The sequence below is a fragment of the Rhinolophus sinicus genome, chromosome 7 (assembly GCF_057876585.1).
Source record: "Rhinolophus sinicus isolate RSI-liver-muscle chromosome 7, RSI-T2T, whole genome shotgun sequence".
Lineage (NCBI taxonomy): Eukaryota > Metazoa > Chordata > Mammalia > Chiroptera > Rhinolophidae > Rhinolophus > Rhinolophus sinicus.
The window spans coordinates 5,456,548-5,483,028 of record NC_142507.1 but is presented as its reverse complement, the minus strand read 5'-3'; the positions used below and the strand labels follow the sequence as shown (position 1 = coordinate 5,483,028).

Genomic DNA, 26,481 nt, shown 5'->3' with positions numbered 1-26,481 from the left:
GTGCAAGACAGATAAGGAAAAGTTTATTGGATATTTATAGTTCCAAACCCCAAAATTTAGGTTATATCTATTTTAATCTGTACCTTTTTTCCATAAAATTTTTATCTGTGTATTTACCATTTAATTTGTATTGGTTTATTTGCTAAGAAAATCAAAACGCTTTCATAAAACAGTGAAATAGTGTTTATACTTCTAAGGAAGTCTCACTTATAACTTTGAGGTAATGACTATCTGATCTGTTATTGTAAACTACAATGTTTTGGAAACATGTATGTCTTCATTATGTTGAATCCTATCTTATAAAGGGTGATTAAATTTACCCACCAATCTTGTGATAATTAACTCAATAAGACCTCAGTATCTAATGATAAATGTTCTGTATCTAATGATACAGGATAATTCCTGTAATTTCCCATATACAAAACAATGGTTTAACTTGTCAGTAACCATCAAAACTAATAGTTCTTCATATTTTGCTACAGAAATATCTGTTAAAAACAAGTCTTTAACAATTCATTTCTAAAAACCAACACAATCCAAGTTTTTCTATGACAAATACACCTCATATACTATTGAAAATACCTATTTAGCTTTATTTTTCATTTTGTAAAATTTCTATCATTATGAATTACCAAATGCATATTTTTGTTTCAAATGAACTTCTTTGCCAATTTCCCTATTTCTCCAATTAGAATTTCTATCCTTTTAATTATCCAAAGAAGTCATCTTAATTTTCTTATTTGTCTTCAATTCTCATGTCCCACTATATACTGCTTTATAATTCAGTTTTAGGAGGAAGTTTCCTGAATAATAAGATTGCTTCCTAATATCTGATAAAGAGATCTTGTGACTCATTTTATTTCATCTCAATTAGGGTAATCATAACTGCCAGAAAGCCATGGAGTAATGGTTAATCCTCAATTATTACAGCCATTTTATCCTAGTTTGGGTAATATTGACAGATAAATATTTATTCAACAAACATTTATTGAGCATATATTATATGTGGTTGATTAAGCCTAGTTTTATATTATAATTTTATATCTATCTCTGTGATTTTTTTAATGATAAGATTGTATTTTAATGCTGTTATTAGAAGTTGCCTTAAATATTTCTGGAAGTAGATGCTTGTATAAAAACAAAATGGAAAAAAAAATGCACTGACCCAAATCCTATGAATTCCTTCTTTGAAATATTTATTACACCCTTTTTGATTTCTCTATTATCTTAAGGAAAAACACATTCTCCCTCCCTATGTCATCTTTTGGATACGTACTCTTATTGGGTGACATTTAATAGTAAGAGAAGTCATTGTAAATTACAGTGCCATATACACTGTATGTCACTTTTAATTCTCCAGTAGTATGTTTAAATAAATGCTGCTATGGACTGAATTGTGTCCCCCAATTCATACGTTGAAGCCGTAACCTCTACAACTATATTTGTATTAATATATAAGCTTTTAGGAGGTAAAGACGGTTAAATGAAATCATAGGGGTGGGGCTCTACTGTGATAGGATTGGTGGCCTTATAAGAAGAGGAAGAGAAAAAATCTCTCTTTCCACCTCATAAGAACTGTGAGAAAATTAATTTTTCGTTTTAGCACCCAATCTATGGCATTTTGTTATAGCGCAAGCTGACTCGTTCTTATACTATGGAGTCCCACCAAGCTTTATGGAAGTTCTACAATGGAGGTGTTGAACATTAGCCCAACCAATAATAAAGTGGCACTTTGTTTCACATTTTGCCATTATTTTTTATGGATAATCTACTTAAGGTATCCCACTGGTGACTGGAGTAATTGGCTAGGGAAGATTTGTGTACAGTGGACCCTTGAACAAGGGTCCGAACTGTGTGGGTCCACTTACATGCAACTTTTTTAACTAAATATAGAGTGGACTCTCAATATCCATCATTTTGCATCTGCAGATTAGACAAACCATAAAAATCTGTGTATGCAGATGGCCGACTTAAGTTATCGGCAGGCTTTTAACTGCCCAGGGGTCAGCACCCCAACCCCCCTCTTTGTACAGGGGTCAGCTGTACTTGTGTCCTGGAGTATGATAATATCAAACACAGAAAGTCCTCACTTAATGTCAATTGGTTCCGGCAAACTGGGACTTGAGGCAAAATGACGTATAACAAAACCGATTTTACCATAGTCTAATTGATACAAAGGAGAGTTAAGTTCCTACTGCATATTGCTGGTCACAAAAACATCACCAGCCTTCTAAATAAAGACCCAAAACACTTCTAACAGTAAACAGTGAAGTAAATGGGAGTTACACATACATTTAACAAAGAGTCATAAAAACAAGTAAGATGATTCTTTTCTAATCCACTATTCCAGTTCAGGGTGGCAGGTGGCCAGAGCTCAACCTGGCAGCTCAGGGCACAAGGCAGGACCCACCCTGGGCAGGACGCCCTTCCATCGCAGGGCCACTCACACCCACATGCACTCAGATCAGGACAGTGGAGACACGTGGAGTCACCTGCCATGCGCATCTCTGGGGTGTGGGAGGACACCGGAGGACATGGAGAAAGCCCGTGAGGACATGGGAAGCACACTGCAAACTCCACACAGACAGGGTCCCAGCTGGGAATAGATATTTTTTTCTCATCAACATCATATCAAAACTACGTTGAACAAAACGACATATTTGAGGACCGGCTCTATTATAAAATCACACCTCGGATTCTACCACCTCTCTTACCAGCAATAGGTCAGACGATCGTCATGCTCCGCTGGAGTCATTTCAGTGTCCTTCTGAGAGATCACCCTGCTCACTGTCTCTACCGGTTACAGTCATCTTAAACTAGACTTTAAAATGGTGTTTCACCCGGTTCAAAAATCATCAAGGCTGAAGAGCCTTCTAATGTGTGTAGGAAACACATTTGAATCTGCAAGCCTATCACTCATGATCCTCAGTAAATATCTGTGTAATTCCTTTTCCGTCTTCCACACGTTCTCACTGTCCCCAGAACCCGCTATTATCATTCCTGCTTTTTTTTGGTCTTGGTTCATCCTGTGATCAACCCCCTACCCAAAATACCTGTCGTAATCCTATACATCCTAAGAGAGCAAATACTAAATCCATTTCCTATAAGACACTTTCCCAATTCCAAACCATGTGGACACTTCCCCCCCATAATGCCTCTGCCTCTTTGGATCTGAACTTTACATTCTGTCATTGAGTGCATTCTGTGTGTGTCATGTATTCCTAGCATTTTTAATATCTCATTAACCCATTTAGATTGTAAACTTCTGTGGGGCTTCCATTCTCAGGACCCAGACTTCTCTATTAATCCTTCCCTGGAAACTCAGTCTCAAATAATCTGTCTATTATTCATATTTAGGACTTATATTCTTTAGCTTTCATGTCCCTTTATTAGGCTATTTATCTGTTATTTGTCGTGTATTATTATTGTTATACCCTTCACATGCTCTTGCTCAATTCACTCGATTTAAAGCTCCTGGAGGTCACAGGCCTTTATGCTTACAATGTCTAGAGCTGAACTATGTAAAAATATGTTTATAGAGAGACACAAAATTATCGCCAGGAGTCAGAAGACTTGAGTTCCAGTCCTCGGTTTAGCCAAGCAGCCATATTAGATTATATGGGAAATGGTAACATGCAAATCATAACCACTAGGCATTAAACCTCTCTGCCTATTTAAAAGAACAGTTTGAGGACCATACCATTCACTCTTATCTAGTCAGACATTTAGTAAATATTTATTGAACACCATTAACTGAAGTATCAAACTAAGTTTTTCAAAACCGACAATGCCTAATGAAAGTGTAGAGAATTATCAAAAGTGCTGAATAAATACTTGATATTCTGTAGTTATTATCAACCCAAGTATAGGTGGGCATAAGATGGAAAAACTTTTAATAATAGCAGTAGGTCATGAACTTGGCACTCCTATCCATCTATAAAGTGGCCATAGGTCAGGTTCACCCAAAGCAGGGACCGAGAGAGGGCTTCTTGGGGAAGTGATTTGTGAGATGTGGCTCCCCAGAGTAAGGGAAGCAGGAGAAAAAGAAAGGTAAAGCAAGGATGTGGTCTCGTCTGAAGACTGGCTTCAGCCCACCATGAGTCAAAGGCCAGCCTGTAGTACCTCAGAGTTAGCTGGTCATTGCCATAACCTCTCAGGGATGGCAGTACTCTATGAGAAGGGCAGTTTTTGGAGAAGGAAGTAGCTGTGTGTTATCAGCCAACATTCTCGTTATCTGGGGCTGGATGTACCTTCCAGGAAAGGTTCAGAGCTCTGAATTTTCAAAGACTGACTACATCCTCTGTAGTCTTTTATAGTATTCAAATTCTTTGAAAACTGGTGTTCCTTGAATTATATGTAAATTAAGTTTCTATGAATATTAAATTATTATCTGGAATTTCTCTTTTTTATGAAAATATAAACTTTAGTATGCTTTGAAAACAGAGCCAGAGGAGACTTTTCTTTCTGCTTTGTTGATTGCCTGTTAGCTGCTAAGAAACATAAACGTACATAGGCACCTCTATGTTTATTGGAAACAGCAAGCAAACAATCGTTGGATTCGTATGATAAGATTAGACAATATACGAAGTTTATACTTTTGGTATACATTCTAACTAAGAAGTAAAGAGAATGGTATACTTTCAATGTAAAAGTGCAAACAAGCAACTTTCCTGGAAAGATAGGTTTGCAAAAGTGAGCATTTGTATAAATAGTTAATGGCAGACAATTCTAAATACTTCTGTATCCACAATGAAAATTAGAGCTTTGGTTTTTCGCCTTTATCTGTTTGTTCTTAAGGCAAACCCAAGTAATCAATTATATTAATAATCAGCCTATATTTATAGGGTGAATTCGCATAAGCTCTCTCCTTTAAAAGGTAGCTGCAGACACGACAGTATCCAATAACTACTTGTTTTAAGAAACAGCACCATAAAGCTTTTAAAATTATAAAGATGTGCCAAGATATCCATTTAGGTGATTTATAATGGGAGGACTTTCTTCTTTGTCATTCTCAACAGCATTATATAATATTTATTTGCAATACTTTACAACATCTTAAAGGAAACTCTTTTAAAGGCCCTGGGAAGCTCCTATGATTAATAATAATGGGAAAAGGGGAAAAAGGATTCTGGATATTTTTCTCATTTCTCATCGCTCTTCAACTGGATGGGAAAAGGAACACCTGAAAGCACTTGGCTTTCTTGGATAAAACTGAAGTCCACAACTTCTCAAACAGTTCTGGGCATTGGTTCCTATGTGCATTTTCAGTTACCCAAAAACATAAAAGGCACCAGAAAAAAATGTTTTTCTTGTCCTTTCTGGTCTGTATCTAAATTGTCTCTGTTTTTATAGGGTTAGGTTTAGCTACACTAATAGAAAAATGTGTAAGCAAATACCCTCATAATCTGGAGGTGAAGAAAACGTCCATAAAAACTCAAATGCACTATTCATAAGGAAAACACATTGAAGGATTTGATAGAATTAAAGCTAAGGATTTCTGTTCAATGAACAGCATCATAAATAAAGTTATGAGATATCTGACAAAGCGGAAAGAGATTTTTTAAATAATCAAAATTAGCAAGAGGTTAGCATCTAAAATAGACAAGGAATTTACAAATCCATGAGAAAAACATACAGATCCCAACATAAAATACAGATAAAACTAAGCAATTCACTGATAGCCAAATCTGAATTAGCAATTATGCGAAGAGATTCCCAACTGTCGACTGAACAGATTGGCAAAATTAGAGGTAAGCCAGCCATTAGTGAGACAGATGGGAAGATGCACTCTTGCCCACTGCTGATGGGAGATACACTAGAGCAGCCATTGTAGAGAGCAATCCGGGCGTACTTACTGGAAATGAATATGGTCCAGCAATCCATTCCAGGGATGCATCCCAGAGAAACTTGAGTCCAGGTTCATTAGGGGACAGGCACAAAGATGGTCATTGTAGCAACAGGGTACAGGCAACTGGTTGCTCATCACTGCAGAAACAGGTAATACAATGTGGTGAGTGCATGCAGTCAAATACCACCCAGCCTTCAGAAGCAACAAGCTAGTGCTACATACAGCAGCATGGGTGAATCTCTAAGTGAATATTTACTTTCAAAGTACAAACTGAATGGAAGCTACAGTACAATGCCATGTTTATAAATTACAAACAGATGCATATATAAAACAGTAGTACCATATATGTTTCAAGGAACCACATATATCCAGAGATATCTGTGAGCTTAGAGCTGAAATGCAATATAGTGGTACTTATAGTGAGGAGGCTGCTAAATAGAGTTAAAATGAAGGATGAAAGAAAAATAATAAAACAGCGAAAAACAAGACGCCTTTGCATGGACAGTAGATGTGTGAGTTGTACCCCAGGAAGCATTATTAACTCAACACCCTGCACCTGAGATTAAAAATAGATCAATTATATAACTATAATGCCTCTACTTTGTAACGTAAACAGGACAAAAGTGTTATGACGTGAGCCAAAAATATATAAATATTCTCCTTGTTTCTTCGTTGACTGTCCCAGCATGTGCCCAACTTTCGTTATTTTTTAGGGAGACTTGTAACATTAGCCCCTCATCCTCAGTGATCTTTGCCTAGCCAATGACACCCTTCAAGACACAATTTAGGTTCTACTTCTCTCTTTCAAGTGGTTCCACTCATGTAAATGTCTTCCTGAAACCAATTAGTTTTATAATCTGTACCACAACATCTAAATCTTAATCACATAGTGACTACATTGTTCTCTATGGCTCTGTATCATGCCTCGCCCAGGGCTTTCTCTAGTAGTTGTTAGCTTCCCAGAGACTTCTCTGGAGCTTCCTGTTGGTCCTAGAAGCGTGCTGGGTACATAGGAGTAACTCAGTATTTGGATTCAGAGATTTCCAGTTGAGATTTGAAATTGTGGTGGCAAGGGATGGAGAGATGGGATCATAACTGAATGTTGAAAACAATTATCCTTTCGCAGCTGGTAATTAGGTGTGAAAGTGGAGGAGAACAGAGGTTCCTTTTGGAATTGGAGTTTCTTTTGGAACTAGAGGAGAAAAAGGTAGAACAATGGCCATCACACTGTGAATGGAGTAGCCTTCCAATCAATGAAGGGGATGAAGTTTGCTTCAGGTTCCCCTATTTTTCCTTCTTTCGGTGTTTTCTTCTCCAGGACAATCATCAAGTTTTCCCTGAACACCTAAATAATTTTTTTTTATACTTCAATCTACAAAATAAAGCTAACAAGAGCCAACTCAGAATGTGCTTCCTCAATCTAGAACAACTGTTCAACGGCTCCTTCGCCCACTTTTAAGGGAAATATCCTTCCTTTGTTTTTGATGAAAATTATCATTTTGTTATGATTATTAAATGTATGGATTCATTTTTATATACTAAATTGTGGTGGGTTATTCCTCTGTGGGCTGTGAAAGAGAAAGACGCCCTCCATAGTGCAGTTGATAGACTGAGTTGGATTCTCACTGAGATTCAAATCTCATTCAGCTGTGCTCTGCAAACCATCTGAATGAGAGCCAAAGGTCTCTAAAAGGGAAATTGATCTTTGTGTAAGAAAAACAGGAGGTTGGAACTTTGAAACAAGAAGATATGTGTAGCTTACTCAGCCCTTTGGAAGGTGCAGAAAATATATAAATGGTTTGGCTCCAGGGAATGGTGACTGAACTGAATGGAAAGCAATGCAAAGTGGAAAGAATTGGAAATATAATGTAAAAAGAAAAGGCCACAATATCTACGTCAGCTACTTGCTAGTCTTGGGATCTGGATTGAATCAGTAAACATCTTTGAACTTTTGCTTTCTTTTTTGTATAAGGAGGTGGGAAGATCTCTAATTCATATTCATCTATGAATGTTATCATCAGCTAAAAGGATAACTTGGCAGCTAAAATAATTATGAACAGATAAGAGCTTAAGAACATAAGAGAAGAAAGTGAGGTTTCTTCATTTTGGTAACTGGCTAGTAATGAAAGGAGCCTGAAACATTATAGGTATTTGACAGATATTTGTTGAATGAATCCATCAGAAAAATGGAATATGTCAGAGAGGAAGTAAAGTAAGAATAGAGCGCCAAGACCAAAGAGACGCTCAGACGCTCAGGCATGTAAGAGGCAAAGGAAGGAATTTAAGAAGGCAGATAAGAAACCGTCCTCTTTACCCAGGGGTCAGGACCAGGGGAAAGCTGCAGGAGCCAGGGTACCTGTAGCATAAAAGTGCAGACAGCCCAATACCTGTAGAGGAGGAGATTAGCAAGCATGATTTAGAGAATTAAGATTCACAGTAGTGAGTTATACCTTAAAACAACATATCGGAACATTTGGATTTACATTTGAGGCACCTAAAAAGCAAAGTGAAATCCTTATAGGTAGAATCAGACAAACCAGAGTTTAAATCCAAGCTGCCATTCACTAGTGGTATAAATATTGGCAAAAAACAAACAAACAACAACAACCGAAAAACCCCACAAACAAAAATAGTCTAAGAGATCTAGAAAATGAAAACTCTAGTTCTAAAAAAGTGAAATTTATAGTATCTATTTGTAGAATTGTTTTTAAGATTAAATAAGTGAATCGATGAAAAAGACCTAAAACATTACTAATGTGATTTTTTAAAAGTTGTTATCATTAGTATTATTTTGCTATTACTGTAGCTTTAACGCAAATAAGGTGTGTATCAGCCAAGTCCAACTTTGTCTTGACTTCAGTTCAAGAACTTGTAATTTGTAAATTGCCTCTCCATTTTTGGGTTTTCTTCTATGTGTGCTTTTTCCCCTCCTTAGCGCTCTTTTTAAAGATCCCCTCTCACCCCAGTTCGAACTTAGTCCCAGCAACACTGAGGGAAAAGGCCCTTTCCACACTCAGTCCAGGTGGCTAAGTCAGCCAGGATCTCATATCTCAGACGAGCAGAACAACCAGGGCAGAACAACCAGAGCAGAACCAGGGGAAGGGCAAGAGACCACACAGGCATGGCTGAAGTTTTCCTTAAATAACTGCAGATGAGAGATGACCCATACCACATTTGAGTGCACTTAGACCACCTTCCCACTAATATCTGATGTCCCCCTCAAGTGTTTGTTTACTTGTTTATGACACCCTCATTTGAATGGAGAATAGGACTCTCGCTTCCTAAAGGCTACTGTAAGATACATACTGTTTGTAAGAGTCATACTTTAAACAGTGAACAAAGTTAGATATAACGTCAAGACTTCGCAGTTGAACAAGGTAATGAGAAAATTAACGTAAGATTTGTTATGGAAGTTATATTAACGTTGATAAATTGCTGGAGTTAACAAACAATAGGGCTTGCTTTTCACTGCTACATCAAATTTTCAAAGAAATTTAGTGCCAGTGAAATCACTTAGACTGTTAAGCAAAGGTTTTAGCTAGTTTTGAAGTTACCTTTGTCAACAAAAGGTCACTGCCCACGTCAACAGGTGGCCCCAATCTGGGGTGCCTTAAAAGGAGAAACTATACAGAGGAACAAGTCGCAAACCCAGGAAACGCAGCCGCCACCGTAAATGGAAACTAGCCCCTCAGAGACAAGTGAGGGACTGCTTATATAAAGTACCTGCCCCAATCCCTGATTGGTCCATTTTAATGCAAATGAGGAATCCAAATCTGCAGTTTGATTGGTCCATATAGCAGTGTCCTGATTGGTTAAAATTGCAGGTCGTTATGGAGAAGCTCTGATTGATCTGTAAAGATGCAAATACAATACAGCTGAACAGCTACCATTGAAGAGGTGGCTTGTCCCCAATACTAAGCTTGGGAGACCTTCCTAAACAAGTCTAGACTCCAATTATGAATTTGGGCCCAGCTAACCACAAGGGTTAACCACAAGGCATCCTTTTGTGTGTGTCTGTGTGTGTGTGTGTGTTTTAATTTTATTGGGGAATATTGGGGAACAGTGTGTTTCTCCAGGGCCCATCAGCTCCAAGTTGTTGTCCTTCAATCTAGCCGCCAAGGGTACAGCTCAGCTTCAAGTCCAGTTGCCATTTTCAATCTTTAGTTGCAGGGGGTGCGGCCGCCATCCCACGCGGGAATTGAACCGGCCCCCTTGTAGTTGAGAACTTACCGTCTAACCAACTGAGCCATCCGGCCGCCCCAAGGCATCCTTTTTGGCAGATAGCGTCCTTTTGGGGTCCACGCGTTCATCCCCATGAGTTAGGACTCTAACAGAAACAGGCCTCATTGGGTCAGGTGTAGGTAAGTCCCGCCCTGTAGCTCCGCGACCAAACTTAGCTTGGTGATAACCTCACAGAAGGGGAGGCTGGCAGGCTCTTCGAGGCCAAGGGTGATAGAGAGCCAAGGTAACCCTCTGGTAGGTGAAGATGACGGAGGCCTGCGTTCACTCACATTTTTGGCCCGCGCTCTCACGCTGAGGAAACGGTTTTCATGTGCTCCGGGAACTCTCAGTTCCACAGTCCTAGACAGAAAGTGTGATTTCTATGAGGAAACGGTGGTTTAAGTCAGAAAGCTGCCACAGTACAATCTGGGGAATACACTCAGGTCAAGTCACATGACCAAAGGGCGGAAAAAGGAGAGTGCGCCACACACAAGTGTGCAGGACGTGCTGCTGTTTTGCTCGTTGGCTTAAATAGCCCTGAGGCAGAGGCGGCCCGGAGGAGAATTGCACGGACTGCTGGAGGGACTGGCGACCGGGAGCCCATGAGGTGCTGGTGATGGTCTGAACAGGATCATAAGGTGTGCGGCCAACAAGGCCGGACTGGAACAAAGGCGCTGTCGCGCGGCAGGAGGCCATCGCAGCGCTGGGGTTTACCGGGAGGAGCGCCGGGAACGCTCGCAGCCAGGAGGCAGGGCGCCTGCGGCGGCTGGGGACGCGCCTCACAGGCCCCGCCCCTCCGAAGCCACGCCCATCGAGTCGGCCAATAGGAGCCCGGGATGTTAGCGGGTGGGAGGTGCGGTCGGGTTGCCACAGCCAGAGCTGGGCGGTGGCGGGTGCTGCTGGAAGAGTCTCGCAGATTCTGAGTAGGTGGCGCGATGGAGGGATTGGAAGGTGAGGAGGTGAAGGGATGCGGGCCGGACAACTGGAGCAGGCCCGTAGCAGTTATGGGGCCCTCGACACCGGTACTAGGGAGGCGATGGCAGCTCCAGAGCCGAACCACGCGGTGCCTCCGGAGGCCCCGGTCGGCGGGAGCCGGACAGCCCCCGACGCGGTGGGGCCAGTGATCCTCAGGCGGGGATCCCCGCCTAGCACGGTCTTCAGCGGAGGTTTGCCGCCCGGATCGGGAGATTGCCTCTGGCACACGCCTGCAAGTCCCTCGCGACCACATTCAGGTCTTGCTAGATTCCCGAGTGTCCTATCACAGCCTCTGGCCAGATTTGATTTTCCCGACAAAGTGGACTCTCCATTAATGTCCGCGGCCTCCCCACCTTCAGTGTTTGCTGGGGCCTTAGGGTGTGTCTCCAACCTCGAGCTTCCCACACCTTCCTTGGCCAGTTTCCCTGTGTAACCGTTTTTCCATGTCTACAGCATCTTCTGTCGGACGGATGCCAAGAGCGTCTTCCAAGGAAGTGTCACTGACCAGCTTTAGAGCCGGGACAATAGATTAACAGGAGGATTTAAGGGCCTATTTACCATCACTGTGTAAGGAAGAGCCAGCATTGATTCCTTATCTTTCGGTTTATCCTTGTGCTGTAACCATGACTCCAGGTTTTGCTTTGTTCCCAGGCCTTTTCCTTTTCTCTGTTCTCTGTACCCATTTTATTCTGTGTAATAGAGCATTCGACTAAAAACAACAAAGGAAAAAATACCCAACTAGCATTGGCATCAACAGTTTCAGAGTCTTTTTCAACTTACGGTTACTCCTTAGATGAAGAATAAGCCTGCAGAATCGAAAGATCTATTGTCTCAATTTAGCTCTTTTTTCCCCTCCTAATTTACATAGATTCAGGGGGAATTTAGAATAAGCAGAGGCGTTGAGCCTCTAGACGTTATTGCATGCTAGAGAATAAATTATTTCAGGTTGTGTTATGAAGTGAAAAGTAGTAACGGGTAACTTTTGGTAGTGACCTAAGCTCACCAAAAAGCCACTAGAATAATGAGTATGATAGTATTTCATGCTTTTGTGCGGAGGTGAAGTTCTCATAGTTAACACCTTGAGGATTATAGATAATCAAGAATTCGGATACCTTTCTATTTGTGGGCAGCTGCACTTTTTATGACACATGTGGATCTTGTTTTTTTGCTTATTAAATGTATTTTAGGCACATCATTCAAGTTTCTATGAAATAAGAATTGTAATGATAGTAATTCTACTTTCAAGATAGTTTTGTTTAGAGGACTCCTGGAAGCGGCTTTTTAAATTTTTTTTAATGATTTTTGAAACATGGTGGTATTATAGCATAGTGGGTAGGAGCATGGGTTCCGGAATTCTAAGGTTATCATAATACACACAAAGTGCTTTACAACAGTTTCTCTGCAGATGTGTATTCAACATTTGTAACTAAGGCAGAGATCTTCATTTGATTTTTTCACTTATGTATGCTAAGCACCTAAAACAGTGTCTGACACAAGCTAGGTACTCAATAAATATTTCTTGTTAGATAAATGAGTTTATAATGGGCACTATTCTTGGCACTGGGGATGCAGCAACAAATAAAAAAAATCAAAGCCCTGCTCTCATTGAGCCTGTGTTTTAGTAAAGTTTATATTTTAGCAGTGCCAAGAGATTACTACTGAAATATTACTAAGTGCTTTTTAAAATGTAATGGAAACCTATTACAATACTCAATTACATGGGTGGAGAAATACATGAATTCTGATGTAATATGGTATGTTCTGATGGACATGTTTTACGGGCCCAGCTTGTGATGCATCATGTTAAACAGTACTTGCTCTTTACTCTTCGTTGGATTTTTTCTTTTTTTGTTAACAAAATGAGTTGCTGTCATTAACTATGATATGTTTAATTGTAATGAATTAGGTTAACATTTTCCTTGTTGGAGAGCAAAACAATTGAGTATTGGTAATTTCAAGTAATTTAGTAAAAGCTCAGAGTTTTTTTGTTGAAGTTAGGACAGTGCCTTTCTTTCTTTTCCCTCTTTTAAAAGCAGTCCCTGTTAAGTCACAGTTTGCAAAGATTAAAACTCTGAGTCTTAAATTTACCATTTAGTAATTCATCTGTGCTTTCATTTAATAAACATTGGTACAATGATAGATAACTTTTTTGACCTGTTGGAAGTTCAAGTCCAGTACTTTGAAGGTATCCAATAAACATTATATCTCAGTATCCAGTAGAAAATCTTCAGGAGTTTGCTTAACATGTCGTAGTAGTTGAGCAAATATTGCACTGTTTGGCATTACACTCTTGTTTCTAGCTGAAAATGGTTACCAGGTTAATCTTGATTGTAAAACCAGAAAGTATATAAACCCCTGAAAAATTCTATTGAAGATTATCATACTCTTTCTTACAACTTTATTTCCATGTAGATCTTATGTCACTTATATTATTTTTGGTCTTCCTGGACCTTTATGCTTCCTGGATAGTCAAGAAATGAGCTATTAGGCTAAACACTGTATTTCAAAAGCAAATGATTGCTTATGAATTTGTATAATCTGTATCTGAACACTGCATTGTGTGGGTAATTAGAGCAAAGCCTTTAATTTCTTTACACCTAAAGCTATATGTATATAGCTTTATAGGCCTATAGGTGTATCTAAGGGCAATGGAAATAGTTGTAGACTTGGGAGAGTTCTAATCTCAAGATTTTCATCTGTAAAATGAGAGGTGATAAAGCCTAAGGTGATTTTGTCCAGTGTTTGTGTGTGTGTAGGAGTACATAGGAGTGTGTGTGTGTGTGTGTGTGTGTGTGTGTGTGTGTGTCATTGACGTTCCTTTTATAACACCTTAATAAGTAGTTATTAACAATTGTGACAAACCATCAGGCTGCCCATTGCTCTTTTGGGCTGCTAAAGTTAGTAGATCTTAGTGTACTGCTGTCTAAAACTTGCCCTTTCTCCAGTGTAGTCCTTGATCTAGTTGAAGCCATCTTGTCCCATTAAGATTCTTGTTTTGTTTTGGTTTTCCCTAGTCTAAGCACATACTAGTTACTCAAAAATTGTTCACCTTTATTAAGACATTTAGCATTCATTGTTCTTTGGTACTGAGTCAAATGCTAGATATTTTAATAACCAATGTGTTGGAAAGACCTGTGTTTGAATTTTGCTTTGTTTCTTTTTAGCTCTATGATTTGGGCAGTTAATCTGAATCTTCATTTTCTCAGCTATAAAAAATGGAACTATTAAAGGCCAATCTGTCTGAAGTATATTAAGTTGTATTAAATGATTTAACATATATAAAACATTTAACGAAGTGCCTAGTACATAGGAGACCCCCTCAATACTTGTTTCTTGGATGGATAAAATCACAGGAAGCGTGTTAAGAGTGGTTCAGTATAGGGAAAACAGCATTCTTACAAGGGATTATGGGCAATCTCACTAGATAACCATGGCAACAGGATAGACTGGAGAAGGGAGAGCCTGGAAATACCTATATGTGATGAGGATTTGAATTAAGGAAAAGGGCAGGAATTAAAAAGGGAGGATAGATTCAGAAGACATTTCTGAGATGGAAAGATGAGATATGACTGCTGGATATCAGAGGGAAAAGGAATCAAAGATAAAGCAGCTTTCTAACTAGGACCAAAAGATAATATTAATATCTTTAACCAAGAAGAAGGCCAAGTTTGGGAGATGAGGTAGTAAGTTGGCTTTCGAAATGTTGTGTTTGTACAGTACTCAGGGTGTATCTGGTGGGAAAGTCTCACAGGTACTTGGAAATATCTATGTGGAATATTTAGTTTAGTAGTCATCAGCATATAAATGATAGTAAACGGATGCATTCACCCATGAAAGTTATATTTCATAAAATGAAGCAAGAAACTTGGGCAGCACTAATGCTGTAGGGTTGAGTAGGAAGGGAAACTGGAGAGAGAGTGTGTGTGTGTGTGTGTGTGTATGTGTGTCTTGGGGGGGCAGGGTTCTTTAAAAAGTTTTAAAAATTGTCAAGAAAGAGCAGTGAGGGATAAACTAGTATTTATTGAGTAGTGAATATGAGCCCCCCAAAAGCCTCGGACACCTGGTCTTGGAGGTCTAAGCACTAAGCAGGTCAGACTCTGCTTACCTTGTGAGATCTGAAAAATGAGGGCTCAGGAGAGACAAGCTAGATGATTGAAGCAAGAGAGAAGAACTTAAAGGTGGAAGGGACCAGCCGCCTAATACCGTAGCAAGGTCCAGCAGGACGGAGATTCAGAAGAGCGCTTCGAATATGACAGTTAGTAGAGTAATGGTGTTTCTTACGGTGTCTCCGCTAAGGTCTCCTTGTTAAAGAAGCTCTCCCTGATCCTGCCCACGTCTCACACACGCACACACATGGTATGACTGTCCTCTCTCCCCTTACTCTGCTGTATTTTTCTGCATTGCGCTTATCACCACCTGCCGTTTTATGTCCTTCATCATTTTTATTTATATTTTCCTGACTAGGAGAGTAAAAACTTTATAAGATCAGGGTCTTTGTTTTTTCATAATTGTTTTCATAGAACAGTGTCTGTCTCATGCTAGGGACTCAACAAGTACGAACTCGTTGAATCAACAAATGGATCTATTTTAACATCGTAGTTAAACCTAGTAGTGGTTTGCCTACTGTTTAGATAGGCAGTGGATGAGACACAGGGAGGAGCTGGTCAGTCAGTTTAAGTCAGTGTTTCCAAAATGTGTTACCCAGGACATTAGTCCTGTCTATCTGTTCCAGGTGGAAGGATTCTGTGGGGGAAAGAACAGAATATGGGATCTCTTTTTTTCAAGACTGGGAAAGTTGGGTTGTAAGAAAACCCATTTGTTTTATCTAGCATTTTTCCAAACATTTGGCCATGGAGCCAGGGATATGAGGGGGATTGGTAAAAGTAGTGGAAATTAGTCCAGTTCAGACTAGGTAGAGAAGGAAGTGCAACCAAGAATAAGTTATCAAGAAAATGCAAGTCAGTCTGAGATCAAGAGATTTAGAGGAAGGTAGAAGTCTGTGGTTAGAGACGAAGCTTGAGTATTTTAAGAGTCCAGAGGTGGACCCTTTCTAAGTTGTTTTAACAGTGGTTGTTTTTGCTTAATTGGAGTGCAAATGACTCCAGAGTGGAGTGGAGGGTGAAGGTTATGTGTTGAGTAGGTTAAGTGTAAATATTGAAATCTAGGGTGAGCTAAAAAAGGAAAGTCTTGTGAGATATTAAAGGTTTTTGACCTGGAAGTAATTTAATGTTAAAAAAGGACTGTAGGAAGAAAATTGATATAACATGCTGTATGTTCCAAAAGAGAGGCTCGTTGACTTTTAAAAGTTGGATTCAGATGGTGAGGAAATAAACATACTACTCAGAGCCAGAACTGTTCTTAATTTTAAGATTTGTTTTCTTTTGAAAATGTTCTATTGTAAAAAAAAAAAAAACTATATATTTTAGAATGTCACAATGATTTAATAGCATATTATTTCCCATCACCTATATAATAGTATTATATAAAGATACCATTTCAAGCCTTATTATCACACAGGTTTTGAATTTGCTAACTACAGCAACTCATAACAGAATCAATAATGTGTGCGGGATAAACTTTGTAAGAAGAGATGCGCTTCTGAGAGTTTTTGAATATTAAAGTACTTTGTATACTTTGTTCTATCCATCAGTTTGAGTGCTCTTTCCACAGTGTTTGTTCTCTGCTATAATAATCACCCCGCTGAAAATCATCTCTCTGCTGTATTTTTATAAGCCACACAGTTCACTAGCTTCTGCTACTAAGGAGTGATTAGTGGAGTTGGCCTGCGTGCCATGGCGAGTAGTATTTATTTATTTTTTTGGTTCATTGGTAATGAAGCATTTTTATATGTAACATCTCAGTTGATCCTCTTAATTTGAAGGTAGATTGAGCAGATATTATATTCGCATTTAACAGATTTTAAACTGAGGTTGCGTGTATGATTAGTCATACGTTTTCTAGTTCACGTAGCGAAGATTCTTCCAACAAGGAGAGTTCTATTCTTTTCTCTAATGCTTGCAGACCTCAGTTCTGTATTTAGACAAGTGGGAGTAACTTCCTCAATGTACGAGTCATTCATTCCATCATCTGCAGTTGGTCAGTTGGTTTAATCATTCTTACATATGACCAACTTTTTCTTTTTCTTTTTCTTTTTTTTAATATAAGACCAGTAAGGGAGATATCTTACCATCCCTGTACTTTTCTGCTAATGTGGTCTTCTGTAGATTTTATTAAGTAAATATGTTATATTTATCATGGTGGATTAGAGATAGTAGGGGCCATGTAGGTCATTTAACCTAACTTCCTTATTTTATCCAAGAGGAATCGAACCTTAAAGAGGTTAAATACCTTTTCCAGGGATTCACGGTTCTAAGTGACAGAGGTGGGGCTTGAACTTAGATAATATGAGACAAATTCCATTGCCTTTTCTACTACACGATCATGTCTTTTAATGAACGTGTGCCTCTGTGACTCTAAAGCCTAAGCTGCGTATCATAACTTGTCGGTAGTTCTTTCCAGGGGTATTGACACCAACACACACGTATATGCGATATTTTCTGAATTATAACGCTATGCCCTAAGACTAGCTGATATAAGAGAAAATTACAAATGTATACATCTTTGTTTTACTTATTTTGAATGAAATTCTTTCTTTTTTGAGATAATTGTTTCAAAGTGCTTTTTCTTTAATGCTATTACCTCTTTTTATGTCTTTTAGTGATAATGATTTTCTTTTCCTTTAAAGACGATTTGAACATGTTTGATAATTTATAGGAATTAATCCCAGGAGTTGGATTTTATTATATGTTAGTTTTCTAGTTGCTGTTCTGTTAAGTTTTAGGTTTTTTAATTAGAAAAACAAGGGAGATGATTTGTTTCTTTGATAAATGAAGGCGTAGTAAATCATGTAGACGGTTAGCTTCATGAGAGCAATGATTTTGTAACTGCACCCTGTGTCATTATTGTATGATACATGCTTGGCAAGTAGTGGGTGCTTAAGCAGGCACTCACATTATTTCCATGTGTTCAACTGATTTCTCTTTATAAGACTTTACTTTGTCATCTGTTTAACAAGGCGATACTGAAATGTACTTTTAAGTAAGTAAAATATGTGATACTTTTTAACATTTTATGTTGATGAACTTTTAAATCATTGTGTAGAATTTAAAGGAATACATGAAAATCATAAATAAGCAAGCTTAATAGTTTATGCAGCATGTGGTATCACTTTGACCATCATTATGAAAACATGTTTATCTTAATGTACCTAATGGATTTCATCCAGCAACTGCCTCAAGTTTCGGGATAGTGGAATTAAGTGGTCCAGATAAATGAAGTTCCTCTCCCTAAATAACCTAGCTTCTGGGATTAGAGGACAAATCAGGCAGATCTTAGCTTTGCTATTGTAGTGTCCACTGCTTAATTGCCACCATAGACATTGCCTCCATTTGAGATGACAAATAGTCACTATCTACCACTAAAATAGGGCAGTGGAGGATTAGAAGAACGAGAGAACAAAACAGTTCTGTCACTGTTTGATTGGATTCCCACCAATGTCTATTTTGATTCTCCTGATTAGTTTTTTAAGTATTTTTATAAAATTACAGGTATGGAAATCAATTTAGGTTTGATATTTGGCTAAATAATAAAATGCTAAATTGACTCAGTTATGTGGAATCCCAAAGAATGTAGGTATGTTTTTTTTAATCATTTTCATAACAAAATGTATTGCATATAAATACATGCTAGATTAATCTTTAATTTAGAAGTTACAGCTAGTTCTTCCTTATTTAATGAATTGTGCCCATAAGGCCCAATTTGCTGGTTCAGTGAATCTTAATATAATACATATAAAATAATGAACAACTGACATAGGCAGTTTGCCTAGTAATTGGGTGATCTTTTACTGTCAGCATTATCCTTCCCATTGTCTGGTGCTAAACAGGACAAAATTCTTTCTCTCCTAGATCGTATCAGGAAGCTACCTTACGCTGATCACCAGTGTTATTTCTTAATGCTTTGAAAATTTACAATATATAATATTAACCTTAAGATAAATTTGGTTTTTAAAGTTTAATAATTTACAGTAGCGATAGCTTGTAAATTAAGATAATATGACAAATTGATTTGGTTAAAATAAAAGTAAAACAGATATTTCCAAAGTACCAGTTTGGTTACCCTTAAATCATGACTTCTGTATTTGGCCTGGCCTCTCTGATCACTTAAAACTCTAAGTCTTGGGTCCTTTTTAATTGATAATGTTGCTTATTTCAAAATGAAACAAGACATTTTTCACAAGAACTGACAATTTACATATGCAACTAAGGGAAGACATTAAAATGTGAAAGTGACACAATTTGAGTTATAGAATTTATTGACAATTCTTTCCTGTTTTAGAAAATGGAAGTGTCCAAGTTGGAGAATTACTACCTTGCAAGATTTGCGGAAGAACATTTTTTCCAGTGGCATTAGTGAGTATCTTTTCCTTTGCAGTTTGATAGATCAGTAATTATTCAATAGTTCTGGACTACTTCCATGGAAAGAACCTCTGTGGAATAATTTGAAGATATTGGCTGTGTTCAAGAGTATGGATGGGTTCCTCTACGTCATTCTTCCAGAGTGGTCTTTCCTTAAGAGTTTGATTGGTCTTCAGAACTTCTCTATTAAAGTGTTAAAGTGTTCCTCTCTTTGTGGAAATATTAGCAAAAACAAAAAAGAATCTAAACCTCTTAGAAATGCATAGTAATGTATTTAAAGATACAGAATGACACGTCTGGGATGTGCTTTGAAGTACTTCAGGAAAATAAGTTGGCATAGATAAAACAAGATTGCCAAAATGTTTGCAATAGTTGAAGCAGGGTGATGAGTAAATGAGTAAACTATTCTCTCAGTTCTTATGTATATTTGAAATAGTCCACATAAAAATTTATTTCAATTAAAAGTGCACCTAAAATATATTATGCATTCTTGAGATACTTTTAGATAGTTGGTATATACAAAGGAAAGCACTTTTAACTGATTTTAACATAAAATAGCCAGGTATGTAGTCAATAAGAAAAAAAAGCCGATGTACCTTAAATATTTTGTTTTCAAATATGAATACAGATATTAATATTTTGATGTAAAATACTTTTCTTTGAAGATAGATTTGCTGATTAGAATTCTGCCACATTGCATTTTCCATCCTCTTAATATTTCCACTTCGTTTCTTTAAAGCTAAGTGAGGAATTGATGATCCATAAATGTCTGACTACAGACTTCTCTAAATAATGACAGCTTTTTTTAATTCTTTAAAAATGTCTTGCCCACACTTTATTAATTTTTTTTTATCAATTCACTATTTTTCAAGCCATTTTCAAAGCATTCAGCTGAATTTTCACCAAAAAAAAAGTCTTTTTTGCCCTTATTTGGTATTTATTTAAATGATGTGTCACGATAACAACTACAACTTGTAGAATACATCAGTTTTGGGTACAAGTACTGCATACTTTTGACATATACAACTCAATATGAGAAGATATGTCTACTACCGTGTTTCCCCAAAAATAAGACCTAGCCAATCAGCTCTAATGAATCTGGAGCAAAAATTAATATGCGATCCAATCTTATTTTAGTATAAGACTGGGTCTGATAAAATATAATATATAATATAATATAGCATAATATAATACTGGGTATAATATAATATAAATATAATACTGGGTATAATGTAATATAATATAAAAGACTGGGTCTTATATTAATTTTTGCTCCAAAAGACACATTAGAGCTGATGGTCCAGTTAAGTCTTATTTTCGGGGGAAATAGGGTAGAAAGTCACCGGCTAGCCACACTTTTATTTTTTTAATATTTAAAAGCTTTTATTCTAATAGCTATAATCATAGTGCTTATTTGTTGTAATGAAAACCGAGAACAGATATGTAAAACATTAATTACTAATTTTGTATTGAAAATATGAGTGGATCCATGACACCAAACCAACCAGTTTGGAGGTTTCTTCCTTTCCCAGATAAAGTTGAACAGTTCCAGCTTATTCATTCAGTGTTTATAAAAAAAAAAAAAAAAAAGAAAGAAATTCATTTAGTGTATTGATGTCATCAGTCAACATGTTTCATTTATCAGAGGGAGAATGATAATTTTTGATAGGTTAACTGGAGGTCAGTTAAGAGAGCTTCCATTGTTATGTCCTTGAAATGAATACATGAATAATTGAATGAATGAGTTGGCAGCCATGTTAAGAAAACGAAATCTATAGGAGCGGAACACTAGATAGCTGGAAAAAATCTTTGGTAAAGAAAGGTAGAAAACTTGAGTTCCAGAAAAGGGATGATTGTGAAGGAAGGACACAAATCTGACCACTTTGTCCTGTTATTTTATGTTAATTTTTGGTTAACATACTCCTGCCATGTTAACGTTAGTAATCCAAACAACTGCTATTAACTTTTGTAATCCTAACATTAATGTATTCTCCATTTATATTCTTTTTTTAGTATCTACTTTCAGGTATTTAGTAATGAAAATAACATTTTCCCCACTCAAATAGCTTTGACTTGGTTACATTATTATCCTTATTCTTAGTAGTGTGAAAACTTAGAGAATATTAAAGAACTCAGTAAAATTGAGATCTTATTTATATATGTATTATTATTATTTATTTCATCTTCAGGTTTTTTAACTGGTCTCAATGACAATTTAAAGTTTTATAGTCTTCCCTTCTGTAGAAAATAAAATGATACATTGCATTTCTTCATCTTAACAGAAAAAACATGGACCTATTTGCCAGAAAACTGCCACGAAAAAACGAAAGACTTTTGATTCAAGCAGACAAAGAGCTGAAGGAACTGATATTCCAACAGTAAAACCTCTTAAACCTAGGGTAATTATATAACCTTTTGAACATTATGAATCTTGCTGCTGTGTATATTGAAAAAATTATGATCATCTATTATACTAAGATTGATGAATAACCTGAATTTTGTGTGTGTTTAGAAATGATCAGAAACTTATTTACTTTAACTTCTGCAAAGGGAAGACCAAAGTCTCAAACTCCAACTAGTACAGTGAAGTTTTTATAACATTGGAGAACCACTTGCTTAGCTATAGGTCAGAAATAATTAAAAGTCGTAACGTGTTCTTTATAAGTCATTGTAAATTATCTCAGATATCATTTAGGTATAATTTCAAGTCTATCTTACCAGTGGTGTAATCCCTATATACACAAATAAAGCTATTGTTTATAGACACCCTAGTATAATAGATATTGATTATCTTGATTGATTGATTGTCAGTATTTGTGATCTTATGCTTTCTGGAGAAAAGTTTTATCACATGCTCAATTGTCCCCATATAGTCATTGTCAACTTCTTTTCTATCTTGTACCCAAAGCAATGAATCTCCTATGACAATATCGCCTTAATCCCACTATGATACATTATACTGCTGGGAATAAATCATGTAAATACTTTGTCTGACAAATTTTGAAGAGTTATTTCAGCAAAATAGTCAAAATTTGAGTACTTGATTGAATAGGTTTTTTAAACAAAACCCTGCTTTCAGTGGTAATAACTTCTGCCAGTGGTATAGCAAAACATTTCCCTATAGATCAGTTAATCTTACTGATAAAATCATTTAGTAATAGAAAAATCAGGTGTTCATCTTTGTATTTCTGTCTTATTTAAGGGAAGAATGGTGACGTTTGGTACATAAACCAGTATTTGAAGATTTCCTTAGTAACCTGCCAGATATGTGATTGTATTAGCTTTAATTAGCTTAGAAGATAAACTAATGAAATTTTTGGAGGAGGTATAACATAGTAGGTATAAAAAAGGGCTCAAGAGCCAGACTGCCTGGTCTTTAACCCTGGCTCTGCTATTACCATGTTGTGTTGGGTGAGTTACTTAATACTTCTATTTATTTATAAAATGGTGATAGTAGTTGTAGCATCTATCTTGGAGATTACATAATCTCCAAGCATCTGTGGAGATTACTTAAGTTTATCCATGACGAAATCTTAATAAATGTTATCATTTCTTTTTAAGGGTTTTTGTAATAAAAAAGTGAATCTCAGAAAACAGCCAAGTAAAAACCACTGCTTTACATTAAGTATTTATGGTCTTGCTACTTAAAGCGCCGTCTATAGAGTAGTAACATCAGCACTATTTGAGAACGTACTGCAAATGCAGAACCTCAGGTCCCTCTCATACATACTCAGTTAGAATCTGCATTTTAACACAGTCCTCGGTGAGTCATATGCACATTCAAGTTTGAGAAGCAAGGCATTAGAAGATTTTGAACATGGTAGTGTAGCTCTCAGTATATTTACCTGTATCAAGGAAGTCCTACAAAATCAGAAGTGTGGAGCAAGCAAATACAAACTCCATTTTTGGAGAAAGTAAAGCCAGTATGTGTCATCCACAGACTATGCAATACATGTAAGGGCTGCCCAACGAACTGAGACCCAGGAGAAGCTACCCATAGAGGACATGCAGGAAGTTGCTAGGTCCCCGTGGCCCCGAATCTGGGAACCTGCCGCCTTCAAGGTGAGGGGTCTGATCAGGAAGTGTATGTCCCTTGTTTACTACAGCCAAGGCAGGAGCTGGGATGAGCATGGCCGAGATGGACAAAAGCCAGGAGGGAAGAAGTGGGGAGAAGAGGCACAGAGAGTTGAAGAGGCCCAGCCAGCAGCAGAGGCTCTCAAAAAGCGCTAACGGGGAAACAAAAAAATAATAACAATAATAAAAACTTTCGGAAGGTGAGGGGCCCACTCTCTTGAAGTAGTTAGTGTGGGAACTGAGGGGAGTATGGCTGGCAAGAGTAGCCCTCTTGGGTCCATATTGTTTTAGAGAAGTGGAACAGGTATGTCTAATTACACAGAGAAACCTTATGTGCATCTGTATGTGATGCAGCAGAGAAGAGAGCTATTGGTTTATGTAACCTAGAAGGCTACGTTGGGCTTCTCCTTCTCCCTAAACCTCTTGTGTGTAGCTGTACCAGGAAAACCTAACTCATTCAATGATGAGCAATAAAACCCCATTAGATCAGCATTGATACAGAGATACTATGAGGGAAAACGTAGAAGAGAGCAGCGAAACTGAGCAGTAGATGAGTGATACTCACTGTGGAGCACATAAATGTTGGGAACAGACATTTCACTATAAAAGAAAAAACTCAGCATGGTACTGGCATAAAAACAGACACATAGATCAATGGAACAGAATAGAGAGTCCAGAAATAAAATCCTTGCCTATATGGTCATTTAATCTACGACAATGGAAGCAAGAATTTACATGGGGGTAAAGAGAGTCTATTCAATAAATGGTGCTGGGAAACCTGGACAGACACATGCAAAAAGATGAAGCTGGACCACCTCCTTACACCATATACAAGAATACATTCAAAATGGATTAAAGACTTAAATGTAAGATCTGAAACCATAAAACTCCTAGAAGAAAATATAGGAAGAAACTTTACAGACATTACCCTCAGTAAGATTTTTACTGATATATCCCCGTAGGCAAGGAAAGTAAGAGAAAAAAATAAACATGTGGGATTCCATCAAAAGTTTTTTCACAGCAAAGGAAACTATCAATAAAACAAAAAGGGATCCTACTGAATGGGAGAAGATATTTGCCAATGGTATATCCGATAAGGGGTTAATATCCCAAATTTATAAAAAAACTCACTCAACTTGACTCCAAAAAAGCAAACAACCCAATTAAAAAATGGGCAGAGGACACGAAGAGACATTTTTCTAAAGAGGACATACAGATGGCCAGCAGACATATGAAAAAATGCTCAATCTCACGAATCCTTAGAGAAATGCAAATAAAAACCACAATGAGATACCACCTCACCCCAGTCAAAATGGCAATCCTCAATAAATAAAAAAATAAGTGATAGAAAGGCTGTGGAGAAAAGGGAACCCTATTGCACTGTTGGTGGGATTGTAGACTGGTGCAGCCACTATGGAAAACAGTATGGAGGTATCTAAAAAATCTGAAAATGGAACTACATTATGATCCAGAAATTCTACTCCTAGGTATCTATCCGGAGAAATCCAAAACTCTAATTCAAAACAAACTTACGCACCCCCATGTTTATTGCAGCACTATACACAATAGCCAAGACATGGAAACAACCGAAATGCCCATCGGTAGACGACTGGATTAAGAAATTGTGGTACATTTATACAATGGAGTATTACACAGCCATAAAGATGAATGAAATCTTACCATTTGCAAAAATATGGATGGACCTAGAGAACATTATGCTAAGTGAAATAAGTCAGACAGAGAAAGACAAATACCATATGATCTCACTTATATGTGGAATCTAAAGAAAAGAATAAATGAATGAACTAATCATACAGTTTCAGAGGCATAGAGGAAAAACTGAGGGTTGCTAGATGGGGCGGGGGTGGTGATAAGGGGGAAGGTAAAGGGATTAGAAAGCACAATAGGTAAGCACAAGATTGCCCCGGGGATACGAAAGTCAAAGTTTTGCTCTCATAAGACTAGTTGGAAAGTTGTTTTTTTTTTTTTTTTTGAAAGAGTTTTTAAAAAATTGATGCTATTTATTTCTTCCTTAAATGTCTGTAAGAATGCAACAGAAAAGGCATGTGGTCTAGAAATTTTCTAATAGATTCATTTTAAAACTATAAAACACTATGATTTTCTGTTTCTTCTGGTATCTTGTATTTTTCAAGGATATTGAAAATTACTCATTTCATCTTAATTGTCAAGTTTATTAGCATAATGTTTCTTTATTATATCTTCTTTCTCATGTTTGTAAGAACTGGATTCTGTACTATTTTCCATTCTTGGTAATTTGTATTCTTTTTTTTTTTTTTTTGATTAGTCTTGCCTTAGTGTTTTTTTTAATTAGTCTTGTCATATTAGTGTTTTTAAAGAACCATATGTTGACTTTGTTGATTCAACATACATTCTTGATTTAAAAATAAAAACATAATAGGAATACTTGGATATTTCAATAATATGATAAAATAAATCTTTTGTAGCACATAAGCTAGCATCACATTTAGTGGAAAGACACTTAGAGGTAGTTCCATTAAAGTCAGGAACAAGACTGAGTTCCACCCAATACAGTAAGTGCTAGCTGATAGGTAATAACAAGAAATTAGTTTCATAGGTATTGGAAAAGAGAAGTAAAACTGCCATTGTTAAGAGATGAAAACCCAAGAGAATCAACTAGTACATTACTACAATACAGAAATTACTAGGTTTCATATTTCAACAAATAAATGTGACATAAAAATGAAGAAAAGACCTTTTATTGAAAGAACAGTACCAATTATTAAAATATTTAGGAATAAAGCTTATAATAATAAAGGTACAAGACTTCCACAAAGAGTATTTTAAAAAACTACTGGAAGACAAATGAACACTTCTTCAAATGGAAATATATCTCATATTCTTGGA

General features: G+C 37.1%; 1 protein-coding gene and 1 long non-coding RNA gene across 4 annotated transcripts in view; one reads left to right on the top strand and one right to left on the bottom strand.

The window, feature by feature from the left end:
- Positions 1-5,986, bottom strand: part of LOC148757626 (uncharacterized) — a 155,883-nt gene extending 149,897 nt beyond the window's left edge. The window contains exon 1 of the long non-coding RNA XR_016021677.1: positions 5,856-5,986. This is a non-coding gene — a long non-coding RNA (uncharacterized LOC148757626). The remainder of the gene's footprint in view (positions 1-5,855) is intronic.
- A 4,880-nt stretch (positions 5,987-10,866) lies between these two features.
- The window catches only part of ZC2HC1A (zinc finger C2HC-type containing 1A), a 35,202-nt gene continuing 19,587 nt past the window's right edge, over positions 10,867-26,481 (top strand). Inside the window, exons 1-3 of one of the 3 annotated variants that reach the window (XM_074318402.2) lie at positions 10,867-11,020; positions 19,442-19,515; positions 21,804-21,920. In XM_074318402.2, coding sequence (XP_074174503.2) covers positions 11,005-11,020; positions 19,442-19,515; positions 21,804-21,920 — 207 coding nt within the window. In that variant the 5' untranslated portion in view covers positions 10,867-11,004. The other 2 variants (XM_019725612.3, XM_019725604.3) reach the window with 2 other exon arrangements.